This window comes from Antechinus flavipes, chromosome 2 (assembly GCF_016432865.1).
Source record: "Antechinus flavipes isolate AdamAnt ecotype Samford, QLD, Australia chromosome 2, AdamAnt_v2, whole genome shotgun sequence".
Lineage (NCBI taxonomy): Eukaryota > Metazoa > Chordata > Mammalia > Dasyuromorphia > Dasyuridae > Antechinus > Antechinus flavipes.
The window spans coordinates 414,325,321-414,351,048 of NC_067399.1; the positions used below are offsets into that span (position 1 = coordinate 414,325,321).

At 31.5% G+C, this 25,728-nt stretch overlaps 1 protein-coding gene across 2 annotated transcripts; it reads left to right on the plus strand.

The window, feature by feature from the left end:
• Window positions 1-40: 40 nt before the first annotated feature.
• On the plus strand, window positions 41-25,477 carry HMMR (hyaluronan mediated motility receptor). Of its 2 annotated transcripts, none has more exons than XM_051978851.1 (18): window positions 41-306; window positions 1,701-1,799; window positions 2,529-2,620; window positions 4,532-4,588; window positions 6,986-7,174; window positions 9,481-9,567; window positions 9,646-9,746; window positions 10,231-10,305; window positions 10,414-10,592; window positions 11,471-11,619; window positions 11,770-11,984; window positions 12,837-12,941; window positions 13,239-13,397; window positions 13,862-14,014; window positions 14,097-14,190; window positions 14,644-14,820; window positions 17,005-17,167; window positions 24,828-25,477. In XM_051978851.1, the coding sequence occupies exons 1-18, from the start codon at window positions 261-263 to the stop codon at window positions 24,833-24,835; spliced, it is 2,148 nt and encodes a 715-aa protein (XP_051834811.1). In that variant the 5' UTR covers window positions 41-260; the 3' UTR covers window positions 24,836-25,477. The 2 variants fall into 2 exon arrangements, with proteins under 2 accessions (XP_051834811.1, XP_051834810.1); XM_051978850.1 differs by lacking the exon at window positions 24,828-25,477 and adding an exon at window positions 18,152-23,307.
• The last annotated feature ends 251 nt before the right edge of the window (window positions 25,478-25,728 follow it).

Here is a 25,728-nt window from a genome sequence, read left to right on the forward strand (position 1 = left end):
GGCGATTACCAGCTCTCTTATTGGCTGAATTCCTCAAACATCGAACTTTGTATGCTTGTCCACCTAATTGGTTGGCTGGAGAGGTTTTTGCGCATGCTCTGAAATGTTTTCTGGGATGATTGGTGCAGTAGAAGGAGCCGATGTTCCGATTGGCTTCTCTGGAGAAGGACGGAGACCGTGCTGAACTTTTCGAATTTTAGGGAGAGGTTTGCGGTTGCTGGGATGTCTGATGTTCCTAGAAGCTTCATCTCATTGCTGACATGTCCTTCCCTAAGGCTCCACTCAAACGCTTCAATGACCCGTCGGGTGCGTATGGAGGAGAGCCTGAGAAATCTCTAAGTGGGGAAACTTCCAGTGACTAATTTGGAGTCAAAAGCTAGGGTGTTTTTTCTTTCCTTGTGACCTAAAGGAATGAGGGAGCGCTGAAAAATGGGTACCCTGAGGGACCTTTAGAAACCTGACTTGCTTCTAAATTAATATTCCTTGATAGAACTTTATGAAGGGAGAATAAGTAGAGATTTATTTTAAGCTTCCAGTAAACTATCAGATTTTGTGAGGCTTGGTTTCTGAAGCCAATTCTGATCTAGGCCCGATATGCGCGCGCAGGTTCTTGTCCTTGAAGTCCTTAGGGAGTCGGATGTAAATGTAGCTTATGGACCCTTCCCTGAATAATGTTTTTACATAAACAAATAACAAAGGAAACAAATTACATTGAAACACAGATACAAAATTTTTTTCTAATTTTTAAACATTTTTATTTAAAGTTTTAAGTTTCAAATTCTATCCCCCTCCCTGAGAAGGTAAGCAATCCGATACAAGTTATATATGTGTGTGTGTGTGTGTATACACAAGTTATATGTGCAATCATTTAAGACATTACCATATTTGTTATTTTGTACAAATAGACACGGATAAGAGAAAAAAGTGAAAGAGAAAGTGAAAAATAGCATGTTTCAGTTTCTCTGGAAGAGGATAATAGGCTTCATTATTCCTTTGGGATTGTTTTCTATCATTGCGTATTCAGAGTAGCTAAATTATTCACAATTTTTCATCGATTAATCTTGGTTATTGTGTAAAACTTTATCCTGATTATGTTCACATAACTATTCATGTAAGTTTTTCCAAATTTATAAGGAAGTGTTGTTCTTCTTATAATTGTGACTTTTATGTCAGAAATGCATGGGGCCCAAAGGAATATATTAGCTTATTGATGTTGAATTTCTTTTGGCTTAAGTCTTCATCTACCAGCTCCCTCACTTGTAAGTGTATTTGCCACAAACTAAAACTAACAGCTATAGATTTATTGCAACAAAATCTTAGTAATCTAAGGTTCCACAGCAAATATTCTCTAATGAGCTTACATTCCATAAAGAAGCTTCTGTTTCAAAGTGAGTGCAAGGAATAATGTTGTAAAAAATTACCCTGGCATGTGTTCTGTCAATAAAAAGTTATTATTTAAAAAAAAAAAAAAGAAGAAGCTTCTGTTTCAAGAAGGACTTGTATTTCTCAGGCTTCAATAAAACATTTCTACCTATTCTTAGTAACAAAAAACAGCTGGGGTTTTTTAATGTGAAAAGAAACAAATGAGCAGCTTTATTTTTAAAATGTCATTTTTACTGCAAATCTATTCATTTACCATATCTTGTCCTATAAATTTTATGAATAAATCAAACTTGAGTGTTTGATTTTGTTTATACTAGGCTGTGCACCATCTCCAGGAGCTTATGATGTCAAAACTTCAGAAATACCAAAAGGACCTGTATCATTTGAGAAATCACAACGATTTAAACGGCATCAGGGTAATAATGCTTTCCAAAACTAAAAGGACAAGTTAATTTTTTTTTTCATATTTTTCAGTCTTTCTAAGTTGGTAATTTTTTTTTCCTTCTAAAATTACTTTGTATTTACTTAACTGTGTGGAAGTTGTTTTTCTTTCAGTAGAATTTAAACTCTTTGAGGATTAGGGATGTTTCTTTTTTTGTCTCTGCATCCCTAGCACCAAATAGTGGAACCACTTACTAAATGTTTGACTAATTGAGTAATAGCCTAAAGTTTTAAAATTTGAAAACTATATTTTAGAGAGATGTCTCGATATTTCTGAGAACTAGACACTGAAGCTGTAGGCAATTCTTATATACAAAGTTGAATGAATTATAAAGGCATAGATTATTCTCTATTTGACATACTTTATGACTGTAATTAATTACTAAAAATAGCATGTAATTTAGTTATATTAAGGCATATGGATGTAACTGAAATGATTTTACCTTTTCATAGTCATCCTTTTCCCTCTTTTATTCCCAAAAGGTTTAGTCAGGATACAATTAGGAACAGTCAATAAAAAGAAAAAATAAAATTTTGACTAATGATTTAGAATTTTTATTCTGATTCAAAAAGATAAATTGGCCTGTTATTTTGTATTTATATTTTAAAGCTAGTATGAAAACCTTATATTTAAAATATTTAAATCCTCCACGTTGAGAAATAGGTGGTAACCTCTGTTTATATTTAAACTTTATTTTTTATAGCAGCTTCTATGGAAAATCAACAAGGTCTTGATTATGACAAAGATAAGCCTATTTCCACAACTGCAAAAAATCTGAAACCTTTGAGATTAAAGGTAAGAAACTTTACTTGATAGGTATAAACTAAATAAATAATGAAAGATACTGTTGACTGAGAACTGTTGTTCAAGAACATAGTGAGAAATCTATTCCAGGATCTTCTTAATTTTCTGCTTAAGACCATCAGTACAAGTTCTGTTCTAGTCATAGTCACATTTATCTTGTTAAAATGTGCTTATTAATTCCAAATGGTCTCTTCAGTTATTTTTATGAAATGATTTGAGATTTCACAATTATTAAGCATCCTTTATAGTTCTAGTTGGTTCCTTCTACTTTGTTAGTCTTGATTTTAGAAAACAGGTTGCAATCCCTCTGTACCAAAAGTGTAAAACTTTGAATTTTTCCTAAGGACCTCTGCTTGTAGCTTCTCTAGGTATAAGAAAATTATTAACTCCAGCACAAACCTGTTGTAAGACTACTTCTGCTTTTCATCTATTGTCTGTCTTTCAGTTTCATCCTTAAATATCCTTGGACATACTTTGTTTCGTTGGGATTCTTACCAAGATGCACTGTTGCTTCTCACTTCATAAAAGTGATACTGCTCATAACTTCTGACTTTATAATGAATAAATTTTCATCTCCTTTCAGATTTATATTTTTATTTAAATGTTTATATTATGCTATTCTTTGATTTTAAAAGTCAGTGATCTAGTTGATTCAAGTTGATCCAAAAATGATTCCTAAAATGATGAGTCTTTTTCTATATGTTAAAAAAAAATCAATGTCGTTGCTTTGTATTATATGTTTCTCATGTCCAGTACAATCTATTTTGTTTTTTTCCCTCAAAGAAATTATTCATTATATATAAGCCTGAGGCTTCCATATAATCTGTAAAGATTTTTGACCACATTCATTGTTTCTAAACCATGTTTTCCTGTGAATTTTTTGGCCATAATTACCTGTACTCACCTTTGCATTGAAGGCATCTGTTACCAAGTATCTATTGATTGAAAGTGGAATGTCTTATCTAATTAACCATACTCTTTATATTTCATACATTAGAACATGTAGCCACATAAACTGTAAATTGTTTTCATAGTCTTTTTGTAAATATTTATCATTAGCACTTAAATGCACATGAAATTGTATTTGGACATCTGATGAAGCCAATTCTGTCACCTTTTTTACTTGCTACTCCAAGGTGAATCTGTAAACCATCCTTCCATTTAGCTGTGATTGTATTTTCTGGTCTCATTTATAGCAAAATTGTCAAGATTGACAGAATTCCATTCCTTTAGGAGTATGTCTACTTCCTGATTATTGAATATAGATATTAGGGGCACCTAGATGGCACAGTGGATAGCGCACCAGCCCTAAAATCAGGAGGACTCGAGTTCAAATCTGGTCTAAACACTTAACACTCACTGCTAGCTGTCTGAACCTAAACCAATTACTTAATGCCAACTGTCTTAAAAAACAAAAACAAAAAACAACCTACATTTAGAATACCAACAGATAAACTGATGTTATTAAAAAAAAAAAAAAAAAGTCTCCAAACATATAATTCTCAATTTCTCAGTCCCCATTGTCTTCTATTCTGCAATTACTGCTGAAATGAGAAGGGGCAGCACAGGACTAAAGGTCATTTTGAGGTTTTCTTTTTTTCTTGGGTGGCCAAAGAATTCATTACACAGCCAGCCTCTTGCCAGTGAGCTGCTATGATGCTTCTCAGAATCCAGGCATAGGCTGTCACTGGCATCCTCTGCAAGTCTTGTGAAAGCTTGTGCTTACACAGTGTGGCTGGACACAGCTTTGAAGACCCCAGGTTTACCTCTGTTGTGGTAGAGATTGATGAGTTTTCCAAGTACAAAATAAATCAAATTTCAAAAATAAAGTCAAATTTATCAAAGATTTTTAACTTCATAAATTATGCTTACTATTTATTGCCTCTTTTGATATTGTAACAGACAAAATCTCAAAGGGATATTAAAGAGCTGAAAAAGCTAAAGATGCAAGAGAAAGAGGTAAGAACAAATATTTTCAGTTCTTTAAATATAAAACAAAGTTATCTGAAAAATAAGTTTTTATTGATATCTTTTATTTTTACATTGCCTAGATTTCCTTCTGTATTCTTTCCCTCACTTTTCTAGAAGGAAACCACAAAGGGCTGGTGTGTGTGTGTGTGTGTGTGTGTGTGTGTTTAGAGGAAGGGATCAGGATAGGAGCAAGTAATGAAGGCTTTGAACACCTAATAAAAGATTTTATATTTGATTTCGGAGGAATCATTGAAGTTTATTGGTGATAGGGGAGGGGAAAAAAGATCAGAAATACACTTTGGGAAGATGACTTTGACATCTTAGTCACACAAGATAGACTTGTGTAGGGAGACATTAACAGGCACTTGTAGTAATCTGGGCATGTGGTGATGAGGACCTACCCAGAGTGATAGTCGTGTCAGAGGAAAGATTTTTGTTTTTGAAAGATGTTACAAAGGTAAATTTGGTAGGCCTTGACAATAGCTTAGATGAGGCAGGAAAAAGAGAGTGAGAAATAGAGCATGATATGTTGGTTGTGAGCGTGAGTGATTAGGTGCCTGATGCTACCCTCAACACTTAGAGAAATTAGGAAGAGGGGAGGACTTGAGGAGTAAAGAAAATGACTTCAATTTTGTGCATGTTGAGAGTCTGTGAGATATCCAGTGTGAGATATAGACAGTCAGAGGTATGAAACCAAAAGTTAGCACAAAAAGTTAGTCTGGATACTAATCATTAGCAGAGAGAAATGATAATTAAATTCAAGAAATCTAATGAAATCACCAAGTAAAATAGAATAAAAAGAGAAGAAAGGCCATGATATAATCCTTTAGATCACTCAAAGTTAGTAGGCAAGACTTGGATGAAAATTTAACAAAGTTAAACTAAGGAGTGATCAGATAAATAGGAGAACCAGGAAAGTGTATTTTTCTATACCTATTAAAAAATATCAAGTGAAGGGTGAATGATTGCAGAGAGGTCAAAATGGATGAAGACTGAGAAAAGACCATTAGATTCGTCAGTTAAAAAGATGGTTGGTAACTTTGGGGAGAGCAGTTTTAGTTGAAGTATGAAGTCAAAAGCCAAATTTCATAGAAAATTAAGAAAAGTGAGAGGGAAGGAGATAGAAGTACTTATTGTAGACAATTCTCAAGGAATTTAGCCATAGAGGAGAAATATGAGATAATAGTGGGGATGAATAGGTCAAGCAAGGATTTTAGAGGATGCTTGAGACACAAACATGTCTATAGGCCGTAGGAAAGCAGTAGACAGGGAGAGATTGAAAATTAGTGAAAGAATGGGCAATCTACTAGAGAATATAGGATGGATGTCATGTTTCTAGAGGGCTTTGCCATAGCAAGGAGAAGGGCTTCCTTATAGGAGATAGTTTAGAACTGTAAAGAGACTCTGTTTAGTGTAATATAGGGACTGTTTGTATCTCTAGCTATTAATACAATTTCTTTTTCCATAATAACTACTCAGTAAATGTTTATGAGGTAGCTATTGTTTCAGTGACTACTAATAAAAAATACTATATACATTTAAGAAGTTGTGGTCAATGAAAAATAATTTTCATGAGATATATTGATTCAAAAGTATTTTTATGAGCTATTAGATGAAAATTTGTGGTTAAACTATAAGAATAATGGCATAATGACAAATATGGAAATATGTTTAGAAGAAGTGCATGTGTTTAACCTATATTGGATTGCTTGCTATCTTGGGAAGGGGGGAGAGAGGAAAAAAAATTTTGAACTCAAGATTTTGTAAAGCTGAAAGTTGAAAACTATCTTTCTATACATTTGGAACAATAAAATACTTTATTCAATGGAGGTAAAAGAATAATAGCATAGCAATTATTAGTATAATAGTTTTTTGTATGATCTTATAAGCAAGAATATTTTTAAAGGAATTAGAGAAAGTGGTGTCATATACTAAAAAAAGCCCTGAATTGGACACTAGAACACCAGATTCCAAATCTATTTCAGCTACTTACAAATACCTGTGTGACCTTGAGGAAGTTATTCCTGCTCTGCTACTGTTTCCTTAAAATTATCTCTTAAGATCTCTTTCAGCCATAAGTCTTATGTACATAAACATGTGGTTATTTAACCTGCCAAATTGCATTTAGAAGTGAGATCTTGAACTCTGATAAATTCTCCTGTAAAATTGCTTTAAATTGTTAAATCCTGTTGGGGATGGAAATATTAATTATGTTCAAATTGTTAAAACTACCTTTGTAATAGGTAAGATATATCTAAAGTAAAAGAACATTGTGGGAAGTTGAGTAATTGATTAAAATAGGTAGAATTTAAGTTTTGTTGCTATGTAAAATTTTTTGTGTTCATTTGCATATGTGGAAGTTGTTTTTCATTCATTTGATTCTAGATACGTGCCCTGGTGCATGAACGTGGAATACAAGATAAACATCTTCAAGATCTAGAAGCAGAGTTTGAGAAGATGGAAGCAAAGCTAAATATAGCTGTCAGAGAGAAAACATCTCTCTCAGCAAATATTGCATCTTTGGAAAAGCAGCTTATTGAATTAACTAAAGCTAATGAACTATTAAAAATAAAGGTACTTAGGTCTTACATTTAAATTCAAATTATTTTTACCAGTAATGTTAATTACAAAATTTTAATTACTAAAATTAGTCAAGTATAAAGCTGTTTTAGTGGTGATTTTTCATAATTTTATTTTTTAATAACACTTTAAATAATTTTATTGAATATTTGCATTACTTTAGAAATAGCCATGCTTTACAAATGAAAATATATTTATGTACCCTACAAGATTTGGGTTTGGAGATATCAAAAAGGTTTTTTGTTTTATGATCTGTGTGGCACATGCCATTGTAACCTGTAAGACACATTGTGGCAACCATTATTCAGTAATTCTTTCCTCCCCTCTTCCCACTTAAATAAAGGTGACTGAAGACTGAAAGGATTTAGGATCAAGACATAATTTGTCCAATATTTATTGAAGAGCTACTATGTAAAAGACATTGTTAAGTAGACAGTGCTTTGGAATTAATACATATGTAGAATTTTAGCATTTCTAAGGCAAATTATTAGCATTTATATAATAATTGAAGTTTTTTCTCTTTTTATATAATATCTTAATTAATTTTTTTAAAAATAAGTAATGCTATATATTTCTTAAGCATGCGTAAGTAAATTATATAATAGTAATTTTAATTTGTGTGGCACCTTAAGGTTGTTTTTCATGTATTAATTCATTTGGTCATTACAACAGTCCTGTGAGTTAAGTGCTATTATTATCTTTATTTTATAGAGGAGGAAACTGGCACACATCAAAGGTTAAGTGATTTACCCAGGGTTACACAGTTAATAAGTGTGAGGCAGGATTTGAACTGAGGTCTTCTGAACTTCAGGTAACATACAGTATACTATGTCACTTAACTACCTCATTATCATATGGTTTCTTATTTAACATATGCATACATTTTTTTCCTAAAGATAGTTTTGTTCTGTTACATATCGGTCTTAATTTAATTTGGTCAATGTCTCAGGTGTTTTTCTTCAGCTTGAGAGACCTTTGTAGTAAGGAGTAGCATGGTAGTCAACTATCTTTCTTCCATCCTTGAATTTAACAGAAATTTAAAAACAGCACCAGATGGAGCAGGAAGACACTGATAAATACAACCTTCTTATTTTACTAATGAGAAACTTAAGACCCAGAGTGCCTAAATGAATGGTCCAATTTCACCAGAATGGGTAGGGACAGAGTTGAATGGTAAACCCAGGTTTTCATCTTTAGTTCCTTTCTACTCTACTATAACTTTTTTCTGACTTTAACAAAAACTTACATTTCTTCCCTCCTATTTTCTTTTCTCCTTCTGAGTGTATTGCTAAGTTCCTAAGTATTTGTTGAATAGTTTTATTCTCAACTGTGGAATTTTAAAAAATATTTATTTTTAAAAAGTTACTGATGGGTTTTTTTTTAGCCTTCTGTGACTGATTTCACATGCGCCAGTGTACCAAAATAAGGAAAATTACCTATTAAGGATTTCAAGAGAGAATTACAACTGCAGGGATTATATATAGTTTCTGAATAAGTTTGGTACCAAAAAGCAATTTAAGGAGTTTAACTGAACTGATTTCTGAAAAGCTCTGTTCACATTTTAATAATTTTGAAAACTGTTAACAGTCATAAATCCTATCCTCTGAAGATGCTTAAAGATAGAAAAAGGTAAAGATTTCCATGAGAGCTCTTTTCTGTTTGGATTCATAACTAAAAATATTTATATTCCAGGTTTGTACAACATCTCTGATCAGTTGGAACCAAGCAAAAGACTTCTACAAAGAAAATAACCTTAGTTTGTAAACATTTCTTAGAATTCAAATTTTCTATATTAGGATTTGAAAATTAGAGAATGGGTTTTAGGTACCCTGAAATAGTTATTTTACCTATAAAGAAGAATTCTAAAAATTTCCTAAAGTCATCCTTTACTTAATGATCTGAATACAACTCCATTAAATCTTGATTCAGATTGACTTTTTTACATACATAGAGCTGAAGTGGGTATTTTGAATTGGTAGTGTTTTAAGGAGATAATAGGCGTGCTTTGGAATCTTAAAAAGAAAAGTACAAATATAGGGTTAGTTACTGCTTAAGCAGCCTCTAAGTAACATGTCAAGATATCCACTAGTACATGTGATAAAATAAAGTTGAGATACTCTGTATGGTCAGTAATGAAGTATTGTCAACTGTTTTGACAACTGTCAGATGAGAGTTGCCATTGAAAGATATTGGAGAAGTGTCAACCATAGTTGACAATAGTTAGATGGACAAGAAATTGCCATGTGATGTTTAATAATTATATATAGCTAAAATACGTCTGAATTTTAATTTGCTTTTAGTTTTCTGAAGATGGTAACCAGAAGAAAATGAGTCATCTAAGTTTAGAATTAATGAAACTGAAGAATAAGATTGAAACAAAGAAGAAGGTGAATATTGTCTTCAAGCTTGCTCTGTTAAGACCATAAGCGCTTTTTCCTATTATTAACTGTAATTTTATTGTTTAGAATGTTGCTGATAAACAAGAAGGGATGGAAATCAAATTACCTGCAGGACAAAACAATCTTCATGATTCTCAAGGAAACTTGGCACAGCTTGAAGAAAAACTGTAAGTTGGTTAAATAGAATCTAAAGCCCTTTTCTGTTATGGTTGAATAATGTGCCTGTCTAGCCATAGGCAAATCCAGTTTAAATTAAAACTTCCATTCTCTACATGTTTATGACTCATGTTAGGTTTTTCCCAGATTCTCTTTTTACTGGTATGCTTTTTTCCCCTATTCATTTGTATACTTATAGATGAAATGATTTTATTAATGTTAAGATCCATCCAGAGAGTTCAGATTATACTCTGAGTCATATTTGATAACCTTATGAATAGGAGTTCTGACTCTTGTAGATGTGTAACTTTCTCCATAGGTTCTGAATTCTAAAAGTGTTTATTTACTTTAAACTGTTCAGAAGGTTATACATTGATTTTAGATCATAACCAGACAATATGTGTAATTTTAGAAAATCTTTAATTTAAAACCAAACTACCATAATTTTTATTCAGAATATATTAAAAACATTGTGTGTCTCACCATTTCTTGTAGGGTTACTATAGAAAAAGAAAAGACTGAAGAAAAATTAGAAATTGAAAATTTCTTTGAATATATTACAGAAGTAAGGTAATGTAACTGTCTTTATAAATGTTTCTTTTTTTAATAAAATACAAAACAATATCTAATGAAACTTGTATTCAAATTTGTGATTCTTCTAAATTTGTTTTAATGAAGCTCTACATCAGATCAATTGGAGAAATATAAGTTGGATATTGTCCAATTAGAAGAGACCTTGAATCAGAAGAATCAAGAGATTTTGATCCTTAAGCAGTCTTTGGATGAAAATGTGGATGTGTTATCTAAAAAAATTAAAGACCTGAACACTAGATGTCAGATGCTTGAAAAACAAAAAGGTACAGTCATTTATTCACAGAAATGTTAACTTAAAATTGTCAACCAAAAAAAAAAAAAAAAGAAGAAAAAGAAATAGTGTTACATAAAGCTTGAATGATCAGTGAAATAAAATAAAAAATAACTTAAAGACTATTTTTCAAAACTCTTAAGCTTCTAATAATGTTAATTCTCTGGTGGTAGTGAGGACATCTGTGACTTGAATACAATTTGTTAATACTCCTTAAAAACATAATTCTTGATTTTTCTGGTGGCATGATAAGTAAAATAGATTTTTAGTAAATTTATTAAAGATTTTTCAAATCCACAAAATGTTTTAACAAACTTTTGTACATATAGCTATAGTACTATACCATAGTAATTTTATCATTAATTAGTTTTAATTTTTTCTAACTTTGGTAATTTATTCTTGGCATTAATATCTGTAGAAGGTTTCCTTTTAGTATTTTTAAAGAGGTTTAAAAAAAAAAAAACACCCTCCTGTTAAGAATTTCAATATACAGTATAACAATTAACAATATTAAGTAAATTTTTTTTCCAGGGAATTTTTTTCTCCCAAAACATTTTTTCAATTTAATTAATACTAGAGTTGCATTTCTTTTCAATTACTGAATTATTCAGATTTTTTTTTTTTACTTCTCCTCATTTGGTCTGTAAAAATTTACTGTGATAATTATTTCTGGAGAACTAAATGAATGTATCATGGTTCTTGAAGAAACAGATCAGATAGTTCAATGTATATAAAGCAGTTTAGATTTTTTTAAAATTAACAGATATATTTAAATGGTAAAGAGAGCTCAATGGACTATTAATGTGAGGCTGTATTCATTCAAATATAATTTTTATCTAGTTATAATATTTTAGAAATGTCTTTTTATAGAGCAACTTATCAGGCAAGACAAAGAACAGGAAGAAAATCTCAATGCTGAGATACTAAGCTTGAAAGAAAGATTAACTCTAGAAAAACAAGAAAATGAAAAGCTAGGACAAAGACAGACAGAAATTGATTTACGTCTGCAACAAGAGCAGGTAAGTACTTCCTTGTTCTCTAAGATGTAGAATTATTATTCTTTCTTAAACTCTAATGTTTTATGTTGCTTGATTCTATCTTGATATATACCTCTCAAATGTTGTTTACTAATATATAAGAATAATTTGAGATAATGTTATTTGTCGTAGGAATTGTCTTCTAGTCTTAAACAAAGGCTTTGTTTATTCCAAGAAGAGTTAATTAATGAGAAAAATCTTTTTCAAGAAGAATTAAAAGAAGCATTCAGTGAGCTAGATAAATTGGAACAAAAGGATGAGCAGGCTAAAATGCTCGTGAAGCAGTTGGAACAAGAGAACGCATCCAGAACTACAGAGCTCCAACTCTTAGAAGAAAAGATTAAAGGGTTTGTAGACTCTTTAGTTAAATTTTAAAGTTGAAATTAATAATTTGAAAAACTATTTTATGCCTTTGTTCTTTTGCTCTACATATTTTAACAGTGATCTCTTGAGAAAAAGGCAAGTTCTGAGTTTATTTGGTTTTTTGAATAATTTGTATAGAAAGAATACAGACCTGCAAGTTGGAACATCCAAGTTCTAATCCTATTTCTAATGATAAATTAGCACAGTCATCTCAAATCACTTAATCTAACTGGGCTAAAGTTTATTGTAAAATGAGAGACACAAACTAAGTGATTTCTAAGGTCCCTTTTGGCTCTAATAGTATCAAATTGATGAGAAGATTGGATGATTAATTAATTCTATTGTTAATGTCTTTGTTTTCTTATATTTTTTAACACATTTTGTAATTGAAGTTTTTTCTATTGTAGTTTTTTATTTTAGCTCTGCCTCATTCCCAAATGATTTTAGATTTAATAGCAAGTATATTTTCAAACCTAAAAACTTATCTTTTGGGGTATTTTTAACCATTTTTAATATTTTGAGAAGCATGTGAACTTCAAAATGCTGATTTTTAAAGGAAAATTTTTGTTTCCATTTTTGTTTTATAGCTCTTTTCTCAAGTCCTTGAGTAATAACAATCCCTAGGAGAAATTATCATTATAAGGATGCCTAATAGTGTTCTAATAGTTTGAGAAACTTTTTCAGTGAAACATCTTTAAACCAAGTATTTTTTTTTTTGTCACTCTCAGTCTTTTGCATAATTTACATAATTTAACCCCAGCAATTATTCCTGAGTCTCTCTTTGGCAAAAAAACAAGTAAACAAAAACAGTTTTTAATCTTTTTTTTCCTCCCAAGAAAACAGGATGAAATCGAGAAAAGCAATGAAGCCTCTCTGCACTGGCAGAAAAAGTACAACGATACATTACAAAATCTTAAAGAAGTCATTGCTGAATTTGAAAGGTATTTTGTCCACCACCCAGTTTCTCAAATTTTGATACAACTTATGTAAAACCTGCACTAGAAACATAGTGGTAAAAGATGAACACTGAAAGAATGACATCCCAACATTATTATTTTTAAAATATTTGAACTTTTAGTTGTCTCTACACAACTCAATTGTATTACAACCCTTCTCCTCTATCCTATATACATCAAATAGGTTTTGAATTATGCAAGTTGGCAGGATAATTGCTTGTCATAAAACAGTGGTTCAAAAGAATTGTCTAATATTTTTGTTTGTTTTGTGGGGGGATTAAGCCATAAAGGATCAGTGGCTGAAGAGATGGAAAATCTTAGGTATAAGAATTCATCACTACAGAAAAAGACTTCTGAGGCAGAAAAATCAGTTGAACTTATGCAGCAGCAAATGTTGGAGGTTCAGCATTCTAAAAATAAAAAGGATGAAGAACATGCAAGGTAGGGCCACCTACACATTTAATTATCATAGAGAGAAAATGCTAAATACCATGCTTATTACATAAGTCTTGTTGCATTTCAAAATAGCTATAATATCATCTATGTGGTACTTCCTTCATCTATTTGGATTATAAATCCTTCATGTCTTATTAGATGGCTTCAGTAATTTGCAATGTGAACCCAGAACTCTTACTAGAATAGTAGAATGCACATTTCTCTCTCATATATAGAGAGGCATTAGGAAAGATTTATTTAGGGACTTTTGTTATAAACCAGGTAGTTCAGTCAGTGAACTGTTCTACGTGATAGATGGTATGTTTATAAGATTTTATTTTGCTTTTGTGAATTTACATTCAACTTTTAGAATAATTGAAATGAAACTTAAAAATCACAGGAGGTTATGCACCTTTCAGCTTCATATGAAGGAATAGAATATTTACTTTTATATCTGCTTCAAATCTAAGGATGCTTCTAGATATGCAGAGTAAACTGGCACTTAAAGAAGAAGAAATAAAAACAACAACAGCTTCTTTTCTAGAACAGATATCCAATTTACAGAATAAACTCAAGCAACAAAGTGAAGATTTTAAGAAACATCTTGAGATGGAAGAAACAAGGTAATATCTTACAACACATCTATTTCTTATATTAGAAATATGTTGATTTCTGTTATTTAGTCTATTTTCCTTCTCATTTAAGCAAAACTGGAGAAAAAACTATGGAATTAATGGAAGAAGTGAAAAAATGGCATCTTCTTTACGAAGAACTTTATAACAAGACAAAACCTTTTCAGGTTTGTTCACTATAAATTTAAATAGTTAATTTTCATTGCCTTAGAAATGTTTAATGCCTGTTATTTATAACTATGATTTGAGCTACTCCAAGGAAAAATCTTTACCTATCAGTGTGAAATCTCTTTTCTAGTGTAACTTCTTATTAAAAGAGCAGTACATGATTCTGTCAGGCTTAAATCTTTTAAGTTAGCCTTAAAATTTTTAAGTTAGCCTTTCTAATTTTTTTTTCTTTGTTTAGTTTTTGTTTGTCATTCAATGGTATTTATTTTGGCCTGAAGATGGAGAAAACTCAATATATAAGATTTATATAACTGTGTACTTTTATTTTTAGCATTGTTAAAATATAAGAAGTGTTAGAATACTATGTTAGAATTTAATTTCTAAGGTTTAGTTGAATGTGTGTAAACTTGTAAATTCTGATTTTTAAATTTTTCTCTATGAATTTTTTTTAGCAACAATTGGATGCATTTGAAGCAGAGAAGAGAGCTTTATTGACTGAACATGGTGCTACCCAGGAAGAACTGAATAAACTAAGTGAATCATATGCTAAATTATTGGGACATCAGAATCAAAAGCAAAAAATCAGACATGTCATGAAATTAAAGGAAGAAAATAACCAACTCAAACTGGTTTGTAAATTTAACATTACATTCTTGCTTTCATCAATAAGACTCTTCCACATAATTGGACTAGTAAACTCTTTCCCTATTTTTTGAAAATGATTTTCAAAATCATAGAATATTAGAATTGAAAAGTAACTTCATAGGCCAAGTCCCTTGCCCTTATCTTAAATCCCTACTTTCACAGTATTACATAATTGCCATGCAGCCACTCTGTAAATACCTCTGCAGATCATTCCATTTTTTGACAGTTCCATCTGTTTAGGAAGTTTTAAATTGAGTTCAAATCTTTTTCAAAGTCACTCACTGCTTTTAATTTTCCTATCTGGATAAACCAAGTCTAATATCACTTCCACATAATATTTTTTTTAAATGTATGAAGGGTGCTAACATTCCCTTTCTATCACTTCCACCCCTCACATCTCTCAGGTATTTTTTTCTCCAGGTTAAATATCCCTAGCTCATTCCACAAACTTTTAAAACATGATTTTCTTTTCCTTCCCCATACTGGTTGCCCTTCTTTCATTGTTTTCTAGTTTCTTATTGTCCTTTACAAAATATAATGGAAAAAATGCTTCAGGTGTAGTCTGTCTTTTCAGATCACACTATAGAAAGTATATAATCTTCTCATACCAGACATTGGTTCTCTTAACATAACCTAGGATTTCATTAGATTTGCAGGTTAACCGCATCAAGTGATTGACATCTTGAATGTGATATCCATCAAAACATCAAAACCTTTAGGTCTTTTTCATGGAGACTTATTTCTTGATATTACTTGTGCAGGGTTTGTTTGTTTTTTTTTTTTTAAGCTCAAATGCAGAAAATTTATATCCATTTTTCTAATCTTTCATCTTGTTGATTTCAGCTTACCATTCCTTGTTATTAATCTTTTTGTATTCCAATTCTTTTATCTGGCTTATTAGCTATCCCTCTTATAGTGTTGTGTCATTTTCAAATTTGCTAAGACTATCATCCCTGCTTTTATCTAGTCACTAGCAAAAATTTAGAACAATGTCCAAAACAACCACATATTATTTCATTTCAGAATTCAAACCTGCTACTGTATAGATGAAAGTATCTGCTTTCTCCATTTATGAGTTGGATGTTTTCCCATTCCATTCTCTCTTCTCAGTCCAGAAATCATTGTAGTGCTGCAGCTATTACGCCTATAGAGTTTTTGACTACCCTGGGAGATAGTTTATCTAGACAAGTCTTTGACCTCATTGAAAAAACAATGAGGAAATTCTTCTAGCCCTTCTTTTTACTTTACTTGGATTTCAATTTCCTTTTCAACTATTTTGTTTACTGGAAAACATTCTCATTAGCAGGATAAACCAATTCAGGGCTAATATCCTAAAATGTTCAGTGTTTACAGTTACCATGATACACTAGGCAAAATGCCTTAAACATTTTTATTTGCATTCAAAAGCCTTTAATGTGAGTTACATGATAAATAGTCAAGTAGATCAAGGAAAATATTTCTATTTTCATATTAATTCCTTTTAGGATTTAGACTTTCAACAAATCTTAGAAATCATCTTGCCCACACCAACTCTTATTTTCATTTTATGTTTGAAGAAACTAAAGTGAGGGTAAGTGACTTACGTAAAGGTCTTACTAATAACTGAGCAGACCAAGGCTCAAACCCAGAAATACTGATTCCACAACTTTTTTTTTAGGTGTTCATTAAGAAAATATTTAAGTAAACATCTTGAAAATCATTTGTCTTGATTTAGTTTAAGCTATGCCAAAAGAAGAAAAAAAGACAAAAACCAGATTCATTTATAATTTATTATCTGTCTTAAATATTTTGAATGCATCAATACTTTGAAATTTGTTTTCAATACATCTTTTAGAACTGGAGTTCTTAATGTTTTTATGTATATTAAGGATCCCCTTGGCAGTCTAGTTAAACTTTTGGACTCCTCAGAATATTTTAAAATAATTAAAGGAAGGAATGTTAATTTCAACTAAAATGAAAATTTATATTTTCATTAAAATTTATTTTAGTGAAAATAAAGAAGTAATTTTTTTTTTCCCCTATCCAAGATCAGAGATAACTTGAAATCTCTCTTTTTCAGGTTAAGAACCTATGCTTTGGAAACTTGGTATATTATTGGCAACTGATATATGTAGCACATCTCTATTGCAAAATAAAAATTATCAGGTGTTTACTTATGCTTTATTTAGGAGATTTCTAAACTCCGTTCTCAGCTGACTAAGGAAAAACAAATTGGGAAAAAGCTTCAGGAACAAGTGAATGAAATAAAAGGTTTCAAACGTTTTGATCCTGCTAAAGCTTTTCAGCATGAGAGTAAAGAAAATTGTACTCCCAAAATGCCTTTGAAAGAAGGTAAGAAAAGATAAGTGTTGTTTGGGTTAACTCAGTAGTGTCTGCTAAATTAAAAGAAGAAGAATCTCTTTGTTGTGGACTTAAATCTGCCAGAAAGAATTATGTGAATTAAATCATTCTAATTATTGCTGTTTAGGAAATAAGGTTCAAAAGTGAGCAGTTTTCCCTTGCCTTTGAAAGATTCTCAAACAATAAATAAAATGCCATAGTCAAGATTTAAAAAGATTCAGAGTTTAGGTAATAGTCTCAGAACAATAAGAACTTTAAAATGTCTTTGCATCTTGTAGAGTCATTATGATAAAATCATTTTAATCTTTCTTCAATCAATCCCTCCAAGGATTTTCTTTTCCTCCTCATCAAAAAAGAACTCAAGAATACTTTGTTTTGTGAGGCAGTTGGGATTAAGTGACTTACCTAGGGTCACAGCAAGGAAGTGTTAAATGTCTGAGACCAGATTTTTACTCAGTTCCTCCTGACTTCAGGTCAGGTACTGTACTATCTAAACTGCCCCTAGAATATTTTTGGTAAATGAAGTAGTTAAAGATTTAATTTGAACATTTTCCCAATCAGGTATTGAGAAAAAAGGAACTACTTTCAAGTGGATCAAAAGTCTGTTGGCTCTTGTTTGGTCATCTCCCTAATTTTGTCATCAAAGAGAACAGAGTCCTTCCATGAACTTCTATTCATTTTCCTCAAACTTTAAGTCTAAGATGAGACTTAAAAAAGAGAGGGGAAAAAGGTGGTTGACTTCTTTATTTTGTCACACTTCCCATATATGGAGAGAGATTTTTTTTTTAATTCCATTTTATTCTCAGTAAAGATGAGGTTTTTTAGTAATGTTAATCTTTTATTTTTGGCATACTTATCAAGGAAAGTATTCTGTAGAAAACACATTGCAAATTAGCTAAAAACCTGAGAAACTAATTATAATCATTATTGTATAAACCCATACTTTTCGTATGCTAATATATTTGCTTCTTTTAGGTAACAGAAAATGCTATTGAGAGCCTATGGAGTTTCTAGAATCATGTGAGAAGACATCACAGATAATCTATAAGGACTATTTATAATATGCTGGGTTTGGGAACACTCAAATTTTTGAGATTTTAATAATGCTAAAAATTTTAATAATTCACTCTTTTAGCTATATGAAAAGTATACAGTATTCCATCAACATTGATTCTTCATATTCAAGGGCAATGTCCCATTTTAGTTTTCTTAAACCTTTCCATTTTTCTTTCCATTCATATTATCGCCACTGTAATGTGTACCTGTATAACTAGTCTCCATGCTTCAGTCTCTTTTCTCTATTTCAATTTTTTTCTGTATATTTCTATTGGATTAGTCTTCCTTTAAAGAAAAATAATGGTGGTATGTATTTTCCCCACAAAATTTATTGCATTGTTATTGCACGATTATCAGCAGCCAAAGAGACACAATATTACAATAGTCAACTTAATATCTTGTTTGATTATATTTAGGTGAAATACTAAATTAGTTGCAGCATTTTGAATGAAGGCTATGTATATGTTTAAGAATTTTTAAAATAAGGACACATAAATCATTTTACTTACCCCTACATTTGTAGCAAGTGGATCTCCCAATGTGTGACTATTTGATAAATAGTATCTTTTCCCAAGAGGAAGAAAAAGGTGAAAGTCCATTTGAAAGACCCATCCAAAAGTGATTTATTAGAGGATATTCTTTCTAGATATCTAGATAGAGATTGGTGGTGGGTGTTATGGTCATCTAATTCTGTGTTCACACATGATAACATGGCAGCTCTTATGTAAGGTATTTTAGTTTTCCCTTTTATATATATATATATTAAAAAAAAAAAATCCCCTCTCTCTGATGTGTGTAAAAGATGCTTTCCCCTTGAGGAAAGATAGGGAGGGTAGTCCAGAATTGATTAGGAGCAAGATATTATCTGTTATCTTCCAGATCTATGCTTTGGGATCTTTGAGTACAACAATTGAGAAGCATGGAGGTAAAAGATTTGCATGCTTCCTTTTTTCCTTAAGGTTGGCTAACAAAACATGGACAATTTTATGTAATGTCCCTGGCTATAGGGCCATTTTGGCCCAGGAGGCTGTTCTTCTATGAAGTTGTCATTAAGGAAACCTAGGGCAAGTGCCAGTTTGAATGCCTAAGTAGGAAAGAAAGAATTAAAACTATTTAGATGTTCTATCAATATATGCATATCTTTTCTAGGAGTCTGCCCCTTTTTATCTGTGTCAGAAGAATGGTCTTGGGCTATTCTTCCATTTAGAATCTGAGACATCTGATTAAGATACTTTTATCTCTTAGTAATCTACATATGAATTTTAATTCTAGTTCTAAAAGAAATAGAAGAAAAAATAATATTCTAGGATTCTGGTGGGGGGGAAGGGGAGAGAGAGAGATAGTAGGAAGGGAAGAAGCTGTTATTTAAGTAGCTATGCTTAAAGTCGTGTATATGTATATTTTTTTTCTAGCAAGAAATATCAATTCATTTGCATTTCCCTTAAGAAGGATGGCACTTGCAGTACTTCTAAAAAATATAACTTTATTAAGTACTTCTGTATAACGAATGTCAAGTAAACCACAAATTCTATGCTATGAAGTGGGCAGTGATAACAGATTATCATTGTGATAGAGATTATCATTAGGGATAAATTTGCTAATGTGGATTTATTTTCATTAAAAAGACTAAAATCTTAAAATGTGATTGTGTACAAAGTATCTAGCCTTAAAGTACTTTAATTACAAAATAAAAATTACCTTAACCTTGTAATTATTAAAAGATTTTTGAGGCTTCCTTTTTTGTCTTGAAGCAGGCTTTTCAAAAGATTTTAAAATTAATCAATAAATAGAAATTACTTCCCCATCAATTTGTTATTTTGTAAATCAACTTCTACTTTGATTTTCTTTTGTACATGTACTTTTAAAGTATGTGTTTAATTGTCAGTTTGGTTAATCCATCTTCGTTTGAATATGAAACAATGGCTATTTTATGCATTAAAGAAGCAACTATTAAGTGCATTGTATTATATTACTTTATGGAAAGATCAATCAATACAATTCTCATGCATTTGACAAGTATGCTATCAAGGTTCACAATTTACATTCATATCCAAGTTGAAACAAATGGTAAACGCTTCCAGATCTGGTGTTAGTAAACAGAAGTTGTACATTTCAGGTATCTGCACTGCCTGCTTAGTTCATCCCTATATCATTTTTTTTCTCTTTTTAAAGTAAAGTGTATACGAATAGATTTTTCAAACTGGCAAAATGCATTAAATAAGGTAATTTATTTTTTGAGTTTCAAAGAAGTGTTTTATATTCCATTGTGTAGAAGAATTTTATTTGCTTTTAATCATGAAATCTAAATGACTTTAAGGACCTGCTATTTTATTTTATAGCCCTATTTATAAGAACACAATATAATAAAAGACGTCTTCTTGTATAATACAGAGAAATAAAAAAGTTATAGGAAAAAAATCTGATTTTTTTTTTTTTTTTACACTTTGATCTTTTAATTCCTCTATCACCAGATATCTGTGTTAGCTATTCACAAATAGGTTTGTTTTGATCCTTCACTTTATTGTAGCTGTTGAATAATGTCAGATTTCCTTTGGATGTCATAAAGAACATTTTTTAGTTTTAGTAAACTTTTTCATTTTTGATATTTTGCTATTCTACTATTATAATGAATGTAAGAAAAACTAAGAACTTCACTGACTCACTGATGAATGCTGGAAAGATTTTTTATTTTACATTTTTGCAAGAACTGGTGCCTAGTCTAAGTAGGCACATTTTTTAAAATACAAAGAAAATCTTTGATTTCCTATCCTAAAGTACTAGTCTCTTCTCTGAGTTCCTATTAATTGGGTATAAACAGAAGTTAAAACTTCTCATTATATAAGATACTTCCTGCCCTCAAGGGGCTTATATTATTTTGGGGAAAAGATAACCAGAGTAGAGTCTTGTAAGTTCCTTTAAAAAAAAAATAGCTTTTTTATTTTCAAAATATATGGAGGTTGTTTTCAACATTAACCCTTGGAAAACCTTGTGTTTCACATTTTTCTCGCTCCCTTCTCCTCATTCCCTCCGCAGACAGCAAGTAATCCAATATATGTTAAACATGTAAAATTCTTTTACATATTTCCACATTTGTCATGCACAATAAATAGCAGATCAAAAAAAAGAGAGAGAAAGGAAAAAAAATTGATTTTTTTTTTTTGTTGTTGTTGTTGTGATCCTCATTCAGTCCCCACAGTCCTCTCTCTGAGTGCAAATGGCTCTCTCCATCACAAGTCTATTGGAAGTGGCCTGAATCACCTCATTGTTGAAAAGAACCACATCCATTAGAGTTGATCATCACATAATCTTGTTAGCATCAGTTCATGTAAGTCTCTGCAGGCCTCTCTGAAATCATCTTTCTCATGGTTTCTTATAGAACAATAATATTCCATAACATTCATATACCATAACTTATTCAGCCATTTCCCAACTGGTGGGCATCCACTAAGTTTCCTTGCCACTACAAAAAAGGGCTACTCAAAAATTTTTCACATGTGGGTCCTTTTTCCTTTTTTAATGATCTCTTTGGAATACAGACCGTAGAGATACTGCTAGTATCAAAGCACAGTTTGATAGCTCTGTGGCTAGCCACAGTTCCAAATTGCTGTCCAGAATGATTGGATCAGTTCATAACTCCACCAACAAAGCATTAGTGTCCCAATTTTCCCACATCCCCTCCAATATTTTTCCTTATCTTTTCCTGTCATCTTAGCCAATCTGAGAGGCATATAGTGGTCCTTTTCAAATCTAAAACTTACACCCCTGATTATTAAAGCCAGTCCCTGCCCTAAAATAGCTTTCTTTCTTTTTGGTGGAAGATGACTCTTCTAAAAACCAGAGAAGGGAAAAGGAACAAAGTCCAGAAGATTCCTTTTCAAATCTAAAACCTATACCCCCATTACGTGCTTTGATTTTCTCTTGAGTCCCAGCCTCCCATTCCTTAGATTTCAATTTTTGAAGTTTTATTTATCCAATTCAATTTTTCATAACTCTGAAAAGTAAATCACCATCCAATTCTCACATAAAGATCCTTAGAAATGTAATGCCAAAGAAACTGAGGCAAGATAGAGATTGATTTTTAATATTTTGAGAGGGATATTGTGCTAGGGGCATGTTGTCCCCAGGGCTAATATCTCAAACCATCCAGCAGGGAATGTGAGTATCCCATGAAATTTATACATATACACAGCTCTTAAGCTATTAGGGTAGAATCCAAGGCAAGGGGTCCAAACTCTGGTGAGCAGGAATCTCCAAGAAGGGATCATCAACCTGGTTCTGACAGGTTGGGGGCAGAACCATAAATTCTTACAAATTGGGAGTAAAGGCAATAGTCAAACTACAGCCAGGAAGTCTGAAGAGAGGTAGACAATGTCAACTAGGTATCTGGGTTAGGACATCTGGAGTTTTATCTTTTGGAATGCCAGAGTGGCCACAACCCTAATGAGCAAGAGGAGGTGTTGCAACCAAGGGGATTTAGGCAGAACAGTTCAGGGAAACTGAGGCAGAACAATAAAAGGGAACTGTGGCACAACAGATATTTAAATTTTAGAATAGGGAACTAATTCATTTTATATAGTGGTTGGTCCACATTTACATAACCATTTAATTGGATTGTTACAAATGTTGATGACTACAATTAAGGGTTAAAATTATTTTTTATTCTAACTTTGTTTTCCTTTTTCCTCTTCATGTATTTTAATCTAAATCTGTCAAATAAGTATCTTTTTAAGAAAGTCATTGGAAAAGGAGGGATAACAAATATGATTGGCAAAATTCATCTGTTTTTTATGCCTTGTGTTTCTCTATCATGCAAAATTGTCATCATATAATGCTTAGTTATGGTGGATCCACATGTATTTAACTTAGCTTTATGGACAAAATAAAAATTCACAGGAATTTTATGATTCTTCACCCTCCTCCCTCTGCCCTTTTAGGAACCTACTACCCTCTGTTTTGAGACTATATGACACTTTGTATTTTGAATTGATAATATGTGGGTATGTGACTTAAATGGCATTTAAATTATGATTGATTTTTTAAAATTATGAGCCAAATAAATATGTCTTTGGATTAAACATTTTGGGAAAATGGCAAAATTTATTATAAATAAATATTTGGCATTTTGATTTAAAAAAAGAAATAAAATTCTAAGCATAGGTAGGCTCAGGGATAGTGTTAGTATAAATGATAGACATTCAAAACTCTTCACAAATATGAAGTTGATCTACAGTTAATTGGAAAATAGTTTGCAAAGAAAAATTTACCATCTTGAAATTGGGGAATTCAGAGTATTAAAATAAAATTAGGGAATCCTTTCTGATTGAATAGACTTATATTGATGAGCATTTACTCTTTTTTTTTTTAATGGTATTTTATTTTTCCAAACACATGCAAAAACATTCTTTGTAAAACTTTTTTACTCTCTCCTCATCCCTCCCAAAGACAGCAAGCAAACTAATAATGTTTAATGTGTTCAGTTTTTCTAAATATATTTCTATTTTTATCCTCCTGAGCAAACAAAAAAACAAGCAAACAAACACAAAAGTGAAAATACTATACTTTGATCAATTCATAGTTCTCTGGATGTGGGTGGCATCTTCAATCACAACTCTTATTGGAATTGCCTTGAATCACCTCATTGTTGAAAAGAGCCAAGTCCATCACAATTGATCATCATATAATCTTGTAACTATATACACTATTTTCTTCATTCTCACTTCTTTTAGCATTAGTTCATATAAGTCTTCCCAGCCTTTTCTGAAAGCAGCCTGCTCATCATTTCTTATAAAACAATAAATATTGCATTATATTCATATACAATAACTTAGGCATTCCCCAACCAATGGGCATCCACTCAATTTCTCGTTCTTTGCCACTACAAAAAGGGCTACTACAAACTTATGCACAGTTTTATAGCTCTTTGAACATAGTTCCAAATCTTAAAAATCTTAATCTTTAATCTTAAAACACTTTAATTTCAGCACTTCAAGAAACATGACACATCATCTTCAATATTTTTTTTACCATTTCTGCTAACTGGGAGTAGACATATGCATTGACATTCACCCTGGTATAATAAAAAAAAATCAGTGGACAGGAAACAAGTTCAAATTTCATTCACAAGGGTGAGCCTGTGTGTATAATTTCCTTAACCTCTCTGCCTGTTTTTCTATTTGTAAACTAGAAAAATATTTGCATTGCTTCCTAACTGGGGAGGTAGTAAATCAATATGTCCTTATCCCCAAAAAGCATACTTAAAAAAACCATTTATGCCACTAGTTCCACTAGTGATGATCCCACTGGAAATGTTTTATATAATTATACATATATATTTTTTGCTAAGGCAATTGGGATTAAGTGACTTGCCCAGGGTCACACAGCTAAGTATAATTATATTTTAAAGCTGTTACTTCAGAACAAATTTAGGTACTGCTTTAAATTTTGACCACTTTAGAAGTGCCCTGAGATAGATGGGCTATATTGTTATATATGTTGTCTCAAAAATGTGGCTTCCCTTCCAGTGATACCATGGTCCATCTGCGTCTTCTCCTCCTGTATAATTGTTCACCCATACTTTTCTTTCATTTCTCCACAGGGGCCTGAGCCAATTTCCTGAGGACTTTATTGTAATAATACATTGGTGTCAATACAGCATCCAGATTTTTTTTTTAATCTTTTAAACTTACTATGTGACCAGTTCATTGCTTCTTTTGGTTATGTATCTGAATCACTTATGCTACTCTATGCATGAAATTATTTGTTACATGCAGTAACTGATGCCAATCACTTGAGAGATGGGCAATTTTGATTCCATAGGAACTGTGGTTAATCCATGATTCACAGTCACATAGCAGCACCCAAAAAACACTTTTATTAGTGTTTAAAAGAAAAAACATAACAATGGGTTTTTGTTTCTGGGAGTGTTCAAAAATCATTGAAAATTCTGTGACTTCCAAGTGCAATCCAACCTGCTCTCTTATTCATTTCTCTGGGGTTGATGTGTCTTGTGTTTTGTTTTTAAGATAATATTGTCATTTCTAGCTAGTTCAACTTGCTTTTTAAATACACAGAAGTATTTCTAAAAAGCTGAAATGTGTAACAGTATTTGAGAGCCAATTGAGATATGAGGAAAATTCACAAGGTATGTTGCTTTGCCCTGGTCATGAAGTACAATAAAAACCTAATTTAATGTTAGGATGTTATTTCTTAAAATCTTGAAATAAAATGATTCTACTTGTGAAATAGCATCTTTTTTCCTTTATGTGTGTTAGAAATAAAACATTCCAAGGTATTGGTTAGAATAATAGCTCTAAAATTTAGACACAGGAGTCATTTGTGCTTTTTTATGTTTCATTTTTGCAGTCTGGTGAAGTCTGTTAATCCCTTCTCAGATTGTTTGTCTTTCCTTCTTGAAGAAGACCATGAGTTCAGACAGGGGAACCCATGACATGTTTCAGTTTCCCCTCCAGAGCCATCTGGGTCCACTGGCCAGATAA